The sequence below is a fragment of the Pogona vitticeps genome, chromosome 14 (genome assembly GCF_051106095.1).
Source record: "Pogona vitticeps strain Pit_001003342236 chromosome 14, PviZW2.1, whole genome shotgun sequence".
Classification (NCBI taxonomy): domain Eukaryota; kingdom Metazoa; phylum Chordata; class Lepidosauria; order Squamata; family Agamidae; genus Pogona; species Pogona vitticeps.
This window is the reverse complement of record NC_135796.1, coordinates 9,490,306-9,505,318: the sequence shown is the minus strand read 5'-3', so window position 1 is coordinate 9,505,318 and position 15,013 is coordinate 9,490,306. Positions and strand designations below refer to the sequence as shown.

The following is a 15,013-nucleotide window of genomic DNA, read 5'->3' as shown; positions in this document are numbered from 1 at the left end:
ATAATTATGTCCGACGTCTAGTGGGTTAGGAACCGCAGGGGAACTTCCACCAAGATGAGCCTGATGAACGAGTCTGCTTTTCTCTGTTTTGTTTTAGGTACTCCAATTAAAATATGCTCAGATCTGGAAGCACGATAAAGAAAAAGATACTTGCATCATACAGTGACTCAGATTAGACGTGTGATCACACAGGGAAATAGTTCACATGTTGGACTGCTTATGGTCTACTCCAGAGCCAATGGTTTCCCGGCAATCACATTCAGATCCGGCAACTGCCCTCCAGCTCAACCTTGATTCGTGCCCAGCCTGGAACTTTTGTGGACCAGCCTCAGGGCTACTCTTGTTGGGGTGGGTGGTTTGGGCCAATTCCCTGACGGGCGGAGGGGTGGCTTTGAGAGTTATGGCTGCCACCAAAGCGACTCTGCCTTTACAGTGTGATCCCTCCTCGCCATCGGACTGCAACCTTAAGGGGCACTTTCTGGGATGTCATAAGAGGGCAGTGAGGCTACCTGGGCTTTCCCTTTTGCCTTACTTCCTTCTCAGTCAAAAGAACCGCATGCAGAGCATGAAGCAAGACCTATCGTGAAGGTTTTTGTCTCAGTTCCCCATCAGAATTAACCACTGTGATACATGCTAGAACTGCTGTGCCACGTGCTACAGTGATAATCGGCCTCATCTTCAGCTTGAGCTCCTGTGATCACTAAATTCCAGAGGTTTTTGGAGGCATCTGGAGAGACGCTGAATCTCTCGGGGACCCCAGACCCTCTGCCCTGGTCATTACTGTTATAATACTGATATACAAACTGAATGGCCTTGTCCGGTTTCTGCTGGTACCATCGGACCCTGTAGCTGCCAATGGTGTGCCCAGAGGACAAGGCACAGGAGAGGCGCACGGTTTCACCAGGGGAAAAGGATGCAGAGGGACTCTGTGTCAGGACTGGCTGTGAGGAGGAACCTGTGGGTAGATAAAAACCACAAGGGAAAATAAATCTGATTTATGTGCAAATACATAACTACTGTATGAACTTTGGCCAATTGCTAAATCTCAGCATGACGGAGACTCTCAAAGTTTGGGCTGCCTTGATTACCTGAGGGGCAGGTGGAGACCAGGAGGAGGGCCAGGCTCCAGGCCATGGGGAGGAATCCAGAGGAACTCTCCATGATGAGTGAGGTGGTCTGCTCAGTCTGTGGGGGACTCTCCGGCTTCTTCTTTAAAGAGGAAGCAAGGACCTCCCTACCAGTGACATTGCATCAAACCCCACCCCTGGGGAGGGAGATGCTGCCTTTATACAGCAACCCAGAGTGTCACTTCCTCCAGAACACAAGCAAAGGAGCCAAGAAAGGAAGGAGACTCTGGGATCGGGGCCTCAGATCATGTGGCTCACTGAGAACTTCCTGCTGCAAGCCAAGAGCACTATTGCTGTTTCTCAGACAGAAATATATATATCCTCACTAGGGTTACAGTCATGCACTGGACACACCTTCCAACTGGGTCACGCCACAATGAGGTCGGTGGGGCGTAGGTCAGTCTGGAGGGACACAAATCTAATCTTCTGTCATCATTTTAGAGAGTGAGTCTTTTTTCTTTACCAGGGACGGTCCCAAGGTGGCTTACAACATCGAAAGACAATGCTGAAAGATGAAAACAATGAGTATACAATGATGGATAGCACCATTAAAAACATTATTTGAAGCTAAGAACAATGGGTATAAAGAGGCATGCCATTTTCTCTGATTTATTTTTTCCCTTTACTATCCAAAAAATACTGGTGCAGATCCTGAGGATCTACATCAAAAGCGAGCTGTTTGTTTGATTTTTTCTTTTAGTGGTCCAACAAAGGTATCATCTGCTCTTGCATCTACACGTAAGAAGGAACCTTTTCTCCACTGACAAATTGTATTGATGGAAAGATGCAGGCAAGATCCTCCCTTCTTCCTCAGTTGGATACACCAGGCAAATTAAGCTTGAAGAAGACTGTAGTGGGAGCCCCTGTCATAGTGTGGAGTGGTGGAGTCATGTCAGATTAGGGTTCAGGAGACCTGGGTTAAAATCCTTGCTTGGTCATGGAAACTTACTGGGAACGGATAGTGGGAAACCACCAGTCCAGCATCTCCCATGCCCCCAAACCCCTTTTAGGGAGGTCAGAGGTGACTGGACAGCCTGTCAGAACCACAAGGTCAAAAGGTACCAGTGATGGTCAAGATCACACACAGAAGAGGCAGTGCATTATTTTGGATTTCATTCATTTAGGCATCCTTCAGTCTCGAGAGACTATGCTAATGTGCTCTGTATGGAGGACTTGAAACAGCGTCCAGTGTGGCTGAGGAGGCCAATTCGAGAGTGACAATCTCTTCCACACTGAGGATAAATACAGTCTGTCCCCTGTCCAGCTCCCTGATTTTGCTGCTTTCAGGACTGCCTCTTTGCCTCGGCCTGCTGGACAAGGGTCTCTTCAAATTGGGAGAGGCCATGATGCAACGCCTGCCTCCAGGCTGAACGCTCAGATGTCCTTGTATCGCAGCTGTGGTCTCCCTCTGGGGTGATTTCCCTCAACCAATTCTTCATCCACGAGATCTTTTGGAATCTGACCGCCAGCCATTTTCACGACATGCCCAAGCAAATGTAGACGCCATTGTTTCAGTAATGTATATATGCTAAATATTCATAGTAAATTTGAACCTCTTTCTTTGCCAGCATGTTATCTCTCATGCCAGGTGGGTAAGGACGTGCCCAGAACTATGCCTCTGAGGTGCAGCCTTTGGTTCTGCTCTCAGCAACAGATTGTGGCCCTCCAGATGTTTGTAGGGTGTCCCATGCCGAGCCTCACTTTGGGGATGTTAGGGACCCCTCCAGACGCCTTGGAGTCAGCTTGCGAGGCAGAGGTTTGCTCATTGCAAGTCCAAACCCCCCCCCTTGTCAAGAAACGGTATCTGTAACCGTGATAATATCCGTTCTGTCAGAGCACTGCTCATTCCTCTGGTTGTCCCAGGGGTTTTGCAAACAGACTTGTCTGGAAATGAGAGAGGAAGCAAACCCTCCTTGGTCCCTCTCCTCAAAGCGGGAGTCAGGCCGAGGGTGGATGGCTCAGAGCCATTAGAAGAGGACGATGGGGGTGGGGTGGGAGAGGTTTCATGGAGACCAAAGATGACTCTGTCAAAGGGTTTGCTGCCTCGGCGTCACTGAGGAGGGTCTCCTCATGAGGGAGATCAGTGGTTACACCTGCTTCCCTTTGCTTGGTAGATACAAATCCTTCACCAGGTCTTTCTGATTTTATTACGTGGGCCAGGAGCTCCCCCTCTTGGCCAAAAACAGAAAAGGAGACTTCACCAGGGTTCAGAGAGAAAAATTTACATACATCTACTGCAGGGGGTTTAAACTCAATTTACCTGGGGGTCACTAGAGACAGAGTCTGGGTGAGGCTGGGCTGCATCAGATTTTCCGCCAAGCAGAGCAAGAGCCCGAAGAAGCCACCCAGGAGTTTCCTTAGCCGACAGGCAGGTGGGCTGGCTGGCAGACTGCAGTTCTGGATGGAGGGTGCAAGAGGTGCTGTCTCGGGAGAGAGCCGGCGAGCGAGGCAAGGCTTTTTTTTTAACTCTTGACAGCAGAGGATGTGTGGGTCCTTTGGGGGGGCAGGCAAGGCGAGGGCTGTGAGTTATTGGTCCCATAAATGAGATCAAAAACCACGAAACAGGAAAATCCAGGCCCCATTCACTCCCATTCGAAATTAAACTGCTTGAGTCAACACAGTTCCTGGGACATGAACTCTTGACAGCCTGCATTTAAAGTCTGTTTCGATTTTATTAAAAAGGAATCACTTAATACCGTATCTTTACTGTTTAATGACTCAATTTTGGTAACGTAAGCCAAATTAATTATCTATAAGGAAACTGTTCTGTTCAAAGGACTAGAAAGGCCAATTATTAAACAACATAAGTTTATTTAAGTGAACAAAGAAAACATTTCTCTACAGTTTCATTTCTAAGCAACAGCATAACGGTTCAGCACCTTCTATAAAAATTGACTATTAAACAAACCAAAACTAAACTATAAACTAAGGTAAGCAAACGATATTCTTACGCAGTCCATATTGTTGAATTAGGTTCCTTCGCTTGGATCAAAGAAATGCGACGCCATGTTTCAGAATCCAAAAAAAAACTCTCTTCTCCACCGAGTTACTTTTTCCAACCTCTTGTAAATTTCCCCAACCTGCCCCCTCCTGACATATTCACCCAATCACGAAGGCAAGAATTAGCATAGGGTACGCCCTACTTTCCCACCAACACCAAAGAATTGTTTATCATTCAGGTTAGAGATATTTTGACTCTGCCGTGTTTTCCTCTCCAGCTGCGGCGATAAGAAAAGTTGAAAATAACTACTAGTAATTTTCCAGAACTTAGCCTGTGTCAGACTCAAAATGGATTCCTCTATGGTTAAGACATGACTACATAACACATCTCTAATTAGAAAAATACATTTCATCACACACCCCCGCTAAATTTCTTCTAAATTCAGAACAGCTATTCTGAGCTAATTTGAAGTAAATTGATAAAACAACTAAAAGTAAATGACTATATATGGATTATAACAAACAATAACAGCAATACAATCTTTTGGCACACCATTCAGATATACAAAAAGGAAACAAGCATGTTAGCTCATTAGCCACAGTAACTACTCCAACCGTCTTCCATCTTCTTTAGCGGTCAGGAACATCTGGATCTTCACAGTACATCCTGGAAAGTCCATCTGCCACCACATTTAGCTTTCCAGGTATATGTTGAACTTCAAAATCAAAATCCTGCAATGCTAAACTCCATCTTAACAATTTTTGGTTCTGAGACTTCATCTTTTGTAACCAGACTAAGGCTCTATGATCAGTTTGGAGTGTAAATTTACGCCCCCATAGATAAGGTCGTAAAAGATTAAGAGACCAATATATAGAAAGAGCCTCTTTTTCAAGGATTGCATAATGTCTCTCTCTTTCCAAGAGCTTTCTAGAGAAGTATGAGATAGGATATAGATTCCCATCCTCCCCTTGCTGTAACAAAATAGCTCCTAATCCAAATTCTGAAGCATCGGTTTGCAAAATGAAAGGCTTATCAAAATCAGGTGATTTCAGTATAGGGGCATGAATAATCTTCGCCTTTAAGGCCTCAAAAGCCCCTTGGCACTCGGGGGTCCAATTAACTTTGACAGGCTGTCTCTTCTTAGTTAGCTCTGTCAGAGGTGTAGCCAATTCACTGAAATCAGGGATGAATTTCCTGTAATAGCCAACTACACCTAAAAATGAACGCACTTGTTTCTTGGTTTTTGGAATAGGCCAATCATTGATAGCTTGAACTTTGGCTTGCAGAGTATGAATTTCACCTTGACCAACCAAATGACCCAAATATGTGACCTTCCCTTTCATCCATTGACATTTACTAGCTTTGACAGTAAGGCCAGCTTGATGAATTCTAGACAATACAGTTTCAACATGAGACATATGAGAGTCAAAATCAGAACTGAAAATAGCAACATCATCCAGATAAGCACTAGCAAAAGGTAGACCTTTTAAAACTTTATCTATCATTCTCTGAAATGATGCTCCTGCGTTCTTCAATCCAAATGGTAGCCTTTTGAATCTAAAAGTGCCTACATGAGTGATAAAAGCGGTCTTATCTCGTGAATTTTCGGCTAAATCCAGCTGCCAGTAAGCATTCTTTAAGTCAATTATGCTGATAAAATTTGCCTTGGCCAATTTTTCAATTAAATGATCCATTCTAGGCAATGGATAAGGATCTGAAACAGTAACACTGTTTAACTTTCTGTAATCCACACAGAACCTTATCTCATCAAGAATCTTGCCAGTAGAATCTTTTTTCGAAACCAGAACCACTGGAGATGAGTATGGGGATGATGACTCCTCAATTACATCCAGAGATAACATCTTTTGTATCTCTTGTTCAATCCGTAGAGCATGATCACCAACTGCTCTGTATGGACTAGATCGAATTGGCTGACTATCGGTAGTGATAATTTCATGACTGACCAAATTTGTATAACCTGGCTTATCTGAAAAAACATCTTGATATTTTTCTAAGATTTGGTACAGCTTTCCCTTCTGAAGTGAGGTACCTGTCAAAACAAGGTTGTCAGCCCAATCACCAGCATCTTCTAATTCAGCTAGCATATCAACAGGCTCATATTCAGACTGATGACAAGCAACCTTATATTGCAAAACCACTGCAGTTCTGTCTTTATACAATTTCAACCTATTGACATGGTAACTTACAGGCTTTTTCTCAGAATTCAACATTTTTACTAAATAATTGTTATTCCCCAGTTTCTGTACCACTTCCCCTGGACCTTCCCAGCCAACTTCTAATTTAGAAGGTCTGAGGGGGTTTAAAACAAGAACCAAATCTCCCACATCAAATTCCCTGTGTCTGGAATGTCTGTCATGGTAGAGTTTCTGGGTTGATTGAGCATTTAGCAAATTGTCTTTGGCCAATTCTTGCACAGCTAACAGTTTTTCTTGCAGATTTCTGACAAAATCAGCAACTGGAACTGTGCTGCTTTTTACCACACCTTCCCAATCAGATTTCAGGAAATCCAAAGGTCCTTGTAGATTCCTCCCAAATACCACTTCACTTGGAGAGAAACCACCAAGAGAGGTGTGAGCAGAACTTCGATAAGCAAATAAAACAAATGGTAACAGATCGTCCCAAATATTACCATACACCTGTACCATGGTCTTGATCATCCTCAGTAAGGTTTGTTGACCTCTCTCAATTAACCCATGACTTTCAGGATGATAGGCGGAGCTAAATTTTATTTCTATTCCACTAAGTTCACAAATTTTGTCCATTAAGGAGCTACGAAACGCCCCCGCCTGATCACAAATTATCTGAGATGGTACTCCAATACGTGAGCACAAGTCTATGATGATGCGTGCGATGGTGGAAGCTCTTAGATTACTCAACGCATAGGCCTCGATCCAACGACTAGCTTGGCAGATGAAAGAGATGATGTATTTCTTCTTAGACTTAGTTGGAACAAAAGGTCCCATGACATCCATTTGCAAACATTGGAAAACTTGATCAGGTATTTCCATTAAGAGCATTTCCGACTTCGTCTTATCGGTCTGATAACCTGTTTTTTGGCAATAGTCACATGAACTGACATAGTCCTTCACATTTTTGTTAATACCAGGCCAATAAAAATGCTGAGAAATTCTTTTTAAAGTTTTTTGCACACCTTGGTGACCACTAGATGGATTGTCATGAGCTAATTCAAGAATCCTCAGTCTGTATTCCTGTGGTACTACTAGCTGTTGTGTGGGTTGCATGTTCAAGTGTGATTTGGGATGATATTCTCTATACAAAAGTCCATTCTGGCCCCACACAAAGTTAACTTGCTGTGTTATTGGGTTTTGAGCATAGTCATCTGCTTGTGCTCTCAAGGAAGCTAGTGAGGGATCAGTCATTTGCTTCACTTTAAACTCAGCTGACCCCATAGGCACTGATTCCTCTATTTCCACTTCTGTATTAGCTGCATTATCTTGTTCTGCCACTAGATGTTGCTGCCGGTCTAAGTTTGTAGTAGGGACAGCTTCATCAGAAACACTCCCAGTCTCTGCTTTTTGGGTTTGGGAACGGGTAACCACGTTAACAGCAGGACCTTCCTGACTCTGCTTAAAATTCAAATAGGTGAGGTCATTTCCCAGCAAGAAGTCAGGTTTCCCCTCATGAGTGAGGCAAAGTTTAGTACCACGCCAATTTTTGAACGATAATTCCACAAACGCGAGAGGAATATGTTGTTCTCCCGCCTCTCCTGAACCATAGGTCCTAATGGGTAACCTTAAATTGTCCAAAATCAGTTCTGGGTGCAAAAATTTTCGGGATATGGAAGAAAGTTCAGCACCAGAATCACTGTAAGCATTCAGAACCACCTGTTCCTTATCAGTATACAAAATCACTTCTTCAGAATAAGTCCTCATAGCCCATTCTTTCTGAGACTCAGGGATTACGCAATCCGGGTCCATTAGGGTATACTTTTTCCCCTGTGGAGACTGTCTTATAACTCCTGCTTGTTCTCCTCCACGAACGTCTAATATTTGAGGCACATAGTAATTTACCGCTGCCTGTCTATCACTGGCTAGTGAAGCGGTAGTACTCCCACTGGGTTGATTCTGTCTAGGCATTGTGCCCATGACAGTCTGGCCTTGAGTTGGTACTTGTTGACTCTCTGGGGTGTTAGGGCTTACCAGAGATACTTTGGGTGTGCCTCCCTTGGATTTGCGTGGCGCTGGTACCGGTGTCCTAACATCTGACTTCCTAGCTTGACTAGGGGGTCCTTGAGATAGTCCACAGTCCTTTTGTAGATGAGGGCCACCGCATTTAAAACAAGCAAAAGTGGGTCTGCTTTGATTTGGAGCTAAACTCCTGCGCTGATCAGTTGAAGTCTGCCTATATTCTTGATGGTAAGGCTTTTTAAAGTCAGGCTGGCTTTGTCTCTTAGGTGCCTCTGCTCTAGGCGCCTCTGCTCTGGCTCTAGGCGCTGGTTCAGGCTTTCTAAACGATAACAGTTCGTCAGTCCTCAGCGCAAGGGATTGGAGGTCTTTAAATTCTCTCTCTAGTAAAGAACTCCTCAACTCTAAAGGGACCAAGTTCATAAATTGCTCCATGAATAATGCCTTTCTCATATCTGCTACAGATCTGATTTTCAAAGAGTCCAGCCATTGGTCTCCTAAAAATTCCAGCCTGTCAGCTAAAGCTGCATAACTCTCATTAGGCAGTTTTTTGATTTTCCTAAAATTCTGCCTCAATAGCTCTTTTGTATAACCATAGCGCTGTTTAATAACCCAAACTAATTCAGACCAATCATAATCTTCCTCAGCCACTTTGGCCACGATTGTGGCGAGTTGACCGGAAATTTGGGTACGAAGGAGTTTGGGAAGCCACTCTCTAGGTATCTCCAAATCTTGGCAAGATTGCTCGAAATTCTTAAGGAAGCTCAACACACAATCGCCCTCCTGGTATCTAGGTAGACTTCCCCTATCCACACTGGCTATAGAGTCTTTAATTGCCTGTTTGGCCTTTCTCTTTTCCTGCAGCTCTTGCACTTTTTGCTCCCTGCACTTATTCTTCACTTTCTCAGCCTGATTCAAAGTGTTAACAAACTCCTTTTGGGACCTCACTAGATCTGCAACCAGCTGGGTCAGTTCCTCGGTCGCGGGCATCGGTGTGGGTGGATTCCGCCCCCCCGCACCAGACGGATTCTCACCAACGGCTTCCTCTGTAGGTCGGGGATGTTGCTCCTCTGCTCGCCCTCTGGAATCTCTCCGGCTTGGAATAGGCAATGGGTCAAACTCCTGGGGGTACCCAGCCATTTGTAAATCCAATTGGTCTTCTTCAACCGAATCTTCCACAATTGATTGTTCTCCCTCCGATTCCTCCATCAACAACCTCAATTCGCTGGATGTTTTTCTCCGGCCAGTTCTCCTCTCAGTAACATGCTGAGCCATGCTGACTGCTTGCAGCCGCTAAGCTGTAAACCTCCCACTGTTTCGGCAATAAATTACCGCCAGCCATAAAACTATAAAACTGCCCTGAAAACCCTGATAAGGTGCCGTGCCTTAGCTGTGCCTAGCAACGAAAAAGCTTACTTTAAAAATTTACACCTAGTCCTTTAACAGAATCCGCCCCCACAACTGACCCTTTCCAGCCAGGGCTTCAGTTGAAAAGAAATAGAGCAGAGAAAAAATATATATTTAACCAGTTAGCAGGACAACCCACGCTGTGTTGCTGCCTTGTTTCAAACTGAAAGCAGTCCGTGCCTGACCCTCAGCTTCAATTTACCACAGCATCTGGATAAATCCAAAGCAAACTGTGTGTAAAGAGAAAGCCCGGGTGTAACACTACTGAAATCAGGTTGCAAATCAGGCCCGTGGATCATCCCACCGCTGCCACCATATGAGTTATTGGTCCCATAAATGAGATCAAAAACCACGAAACAGGAAAATCCAGGCCCCATTCACTCCCATTCGAAATTAAACTGCTTGAGTCAACACAGTTCCTGGGACATGAACTCTTGACAGCCTGCATTTAAAGTCTGTTTCGATTTTATTAAAAAGGAATCACTTAATACCGTATCTTTACTGTTTAATGACTCAATTTTGGTAACGTAAGCCAAATTAATTATCTATAAGGAAACTGTTCTGTTCAAAGGACTAGAAAGGCCAATTATTAAACAACATAAGTTTATTTAAGTGAACAAAGAAAACATTTCTCTACAGTTTCATTTCTAAGCAACAGCATAACGGTTCAGCACCTTCTATAAAAATTGACTATTAAACAAACCAAAACTAAACTATAAACTAAGGTAAGCAAACGATATTCTTACGCAGTCCATATTGTTGAATTAGGTTCCTTCGCTTGGATCAAAGAAATGCGACGCCATGTTTCAGAATCCAAAAAAAAACTCTCTTCTCCACCGAGTTACTTTTTCCAACCTCTTGTAAATTTTCCCAACCTGCCCCCTCCTGACATATTCACCCAATCACGAAGGCAAGAATTAGCATAGGGTACGCCCTACTTTCCCACCAACACCAAAGAATTGTTTATCATTCAGGTTAGAGATATTTTGACTCTGCCGTGTTTTCCTCTCCAGCTGCGGCGATAAGAAAAGTTGAAAATAACTACTAGTAATTTTCCAGAACTTAGCCTGTGTCAGACTCAAAATGGATTCCTCTATGGTTAAGACATGACTACATAACACATCTCTAATTAGAAAAATACATTTCATCACAAGGGCCACAAGCTATCATCTGGGGGGCCGCAAATGGCCCCCGGGCCGCATGTTTGAGACCCCTGAATTCTAGTGTCTCTTGCTCTACTAAGTTACAAGGGGAGGCAAGCTGGTAATGAAGCATTTTTAAAAGGACAGCAAGGAATAGGAGTGAAGATATCCAACTGTAGCAACACATGCCATTTCCTGTTACCTTTACAAGCATTTTAAGGAGAGTTTTGACATGAAATTTTGATACCCCCGAGAGATAGGATTGACTACAGGAATGAGGGTTTCTGCCTTATTCTGCCGATGCTGATGACTCATTGATCCCAGGTAGAGTTCGGTACAATTGTTCTTCTTTAGGCCAAAGTAGCCCTTAAGGATTCACTGCCCTTTTTTTGCTTCTTAAAAATAGTCAAATCTTTATTGCATAATCAACAGATCATGCCAAATTTTAAAATACGTTAATACACTGCATTTGAGCAACAGTACTATCATGCCATAGGTATCAGTAAAAATGCAATGGATTAAAATAATGCTAATATTAATACTTTAGAATGGGGCTGTAAATATGATAATTATTTATTTAAACAACTTTAACGAGAACCTCCTAAAATTTGATGATAAAACTTAAATATAATATTTAAATTATGTTCCATGTGGCTTCCTTCATACATCTGCAATGAATACCTTGTCATAATATATGCACATAGCAAGATCAATATCTCTGTGCCAGCTGTCAACGGTTCAAGCACAGAACCCACCTTGCCGAGGAGTAATGCATTAAATGATGCTCTCCCTAAAATAATTGCAGAGAAGTGAAACCCATGGCTCCTTTTTAAATGGCTGTACATGACACATGTTCCATTTGGCTGAATCCACCTGTAAGAGGTTTTCTGAAAATGCTGAAACAGAGGAGAGCACAGAGCACGCAGACTTCCCTTTTTTTTCCTTAGCAGAGGTTTTTGTCTCAGTCCTCCCTGCAATTGCATCACTGTGGGTTACACAAAGCTACTGCCACTGCCATGGTCCGCACCACAATAGTAGGTGGCCTCATCCTCCGCCTGGATGCTGGTGATGGTCAGGTAGCGGTCGCTGCCAGATTTGGAGCCGGAGAACCGGTCGGGGATCCCAGGGCCTCTGCGGTCAGATGTGTCGAGCGCAAGCCGAGGGGGCTGGCCTGCCTTCTGCTGATACCAGGCAATCACGTAGCTTTCGTAGCCACTGCTCAGGCTGCAGGTCAGCCTTGCTGTGTTCCCAAGACTCACAGACTGGGAGGCAGCCTGAGTCAGGACAGGCTGGGAGGCCACACCTGGAAGACAAGGACAAGGATCAATACCTTCGTACCTGTGGTGCATTCAGGAGCCCTCCAGTTCACCTAGAATGTCTAGATTGCCAACACTCTTTCCCCTCACCTGAACAGCAAGAGAGCAAAGGAAAGAGAAGGAGGGCCCAAGACATGGTGGGAAAGGCTGAGAGTGATGGGCTTCCCAGTGAAACACAGCCCTGTTTAGCATCCTCTCTTCTGGCCTTAAGCTCTTCCAGGAGTTGCGTGATGGTCCCCTCCCAAATATGCAAATCATTTGTCTTCTCATTGGTGGGAAACGTGGATGGAAGCACCTCCCCTTGTGTTCCAGAAAACAGGAGGTATAAAAGGGGACAACAGACGGCCCTGGCACTGGGCAGACGGAGCTGACGGCTTAAGGCAGCAAAGGCTGGAGAGCCGATGGAGGATACAAGTGTTTTCAATCATCCTATGTCCCTTCGTGTCCTGAGATACAGAGGGCGATATGGCCTCACCAACATCCCAAATGGCAAAACATCTTGGGCCAACTCAGAAAGAGACTATTGGTTTTTTCCTCTGCTAAAAGCAAGTGTTGCCTTAGAGCTAGAGATGAGTGTGAACCACCAACCGGTGGCTCATGCTGGTTCATCCATCTATCGGAGAGGTGTTAGGGGCTGCCCAGACCCATCTCTTCTGGACGGCACCTAGTCAGAATTAGCATCTCATTTTAATTAATATTCCAATTATTCTAAATAAACTAGAAACCACACAAGAATACAGGACAAAAATAACAAACGGAAAGCAATTTCAGCAGAAAGAGATTAAGGCTGGCGGACAATTTCCACTTGGGCTGAATGTCCGTAATTCAGCCGGGAAGAAAGGCCACTCCCTAGTGTTCAGACCAGGTTTCCAAAGACAAGAAGGCCTGGGTTGTAGAGGTTCCAGTCTCTCTCTTAAAGGCCAAGAGACACAGATGAGCACAACTGCTGTTTCTCAGACAGAAAATATATATATCCTCACTAGGGTTACAGTCATGCGCTGGACAGACCTTCCAACTGGGTCATGCCACAATGAGGTCAGTAGGAAGTAGGTCAGTCTGGAGGGACACAAATCTAATCTTCTGTCATGGCTTTAGAGAGTGAGTCTTTTCTCTTTACCAAGCAGGGTCCCAAGATGGCTTACAACATCGAAAGACAATACTGAAAGATGAAAACAAGGAGTATACAATGATGGATAGCACCATTAAAAACATTATTTGAAGCTAAGAACAATGGGTAGAAAGAGGCATGCAATTTTCTCTGGTTTATTTTTTTTCCTGCACTACCCAAAAAATACTGGTAGATCCTGAGGATCTACATCAAAAGCGAGCTGTTTGATTTTTTCTTTTAGTGGTCCAACGAAGGTATCATCTGCTCTTGCATCTACACGTAAGAAGGAACCTTTTCTCCACAGACAAATTGTGTTGATGGAAAGATGCAGGCAAGATCCTCCCTTCTTCCTCAGTTGGATACACCAGGCAAATTAAGCTTGAAGAAGTCTCTAGTGGGAGCCACTGTCATGGTGTGGAGTGGTGGAGTCATGTCAGATTAGGGTTCAGGAGACCTGGGTTAAAATCCTTGCTTGGTCATGGAAACTCACTGGTAGTGGGCAGTGGGAAACCACCAGTCCAGCATCTCACATGCCCCAAAACCCCTTTTAGGGAGGCCATAGGTCAGAGGTGACTGGACAGTCTGTCAGAACCACAAGGTCAAAAGGTACCAGCGATGGTCAAGATCACACACAGAAGAGGCAGTGCATTATTTTGGATATTCATAGTAAGTTTGAACCTCTTTCTTTGTCAGCCTGTTATCCCTCATGCCAGGGGGTAAGGACGTGCCAAGAACTATGCCTCTGAGGTGTATCCTTTGGTTCTGCTCTCCGCAACAGATTGTGGCCCTCCAGATGTTTGTAGAGTGTCCCATGCCGAGCCTCACTTTGGGGATGTTAGGGACCCCTCCAGACGCCTTGGAGTCAGCTTGCGAGGCAGAAGTTTGCTCATTGCAAGTCCAACCCCACACCCACTTGTCAAGAAACGGTATCTGTAACCGTGACAATACCCGTTCTGTCAGAGCACTGCTCATTCCTCTGGTTGTCCCAGGGGTTTTGCAAACAGACTTTGTCTGGAAAGGAGAGAGGAAGCAAACCCTCCTTGGTCCCTCTCCTCAAAGCGGGAGGCAGGCCGAGGGTGGACAGCCCAGAGCCTTTGGAAGAGGACGATGGGGGTGGAGGGGTGGGAGAGGTTTCATGGAGACCAAAGATGACTCTGTCAAAGGGTTCGCTGCCTCGGCATCACCGAGGAGGGTCTCCTCATGAGGGAGGTCAGTGGATAGCCCTGCTTCCCTTTGCTTGGTAGATACAAATCCTTCACCAGGTCTTTCTGATTTGATTATGTAGGCCAGGAGCTCCCCCTCCTGGCCAAAAACAGAAAAGCAAACTTCACCAGGGTTCAGACAGAACAATGTACATCTACATGTAGTGTTTCTTGCTTTACGAAGTTACAAGGAGAGGCAAGCTTGTAAAGAAGCATTTCTAAAAGGACTGCAAGGAATAGGAATGAAGATATCCAACTGTAGCAACATGCTGTTTCCAGTTACCTTTACAAGCATTTTTAGGAGAGTTTTGACATGGAATTTCAATACCCCCGAGAGATAGGATTGACTACAGGAACGAGGGTTTCTGCCTTATTCTGCAGATGTTGATGACTGATTGGTCCCAGGCACAGTTGGGTACAATTGTTCCTCTTTAGGCCAAAGTAATCCTTAAGGATTCACTGCCCCCCTTTTTCTTTTGAAATATAGCCAAATCTTTATTGCATAATCAACAGATCATGGAAAATTTTAAAATATGTTAATACACTGCATTTGAGCAACAGTACTATCATGCCATAGGGACATGGTGGGGCTGCGGGCTAAACC

General features: G+C 44.5%; 1 gene segment (V, D, J or C); it reads right to left on the bottom strand.

Annotated features, from left to right (window-relative positions):
• Positions 1-11,750: 11,750 nt before the first annotated feature.
• LOC140702704 (immunoglobulin lambda variable 9-49-like) lies at positions 11,751-12,297 on the bottom strand. The segment is given in 2 exon segments: positions 11,751-12,086; positions 12,190-12,297. Coding segments are annotated over 2 exon segments (357 nt in total).
• Between the last annotated feature and the right edge of the window lie 2,716 nt (positions 12,298-15,013).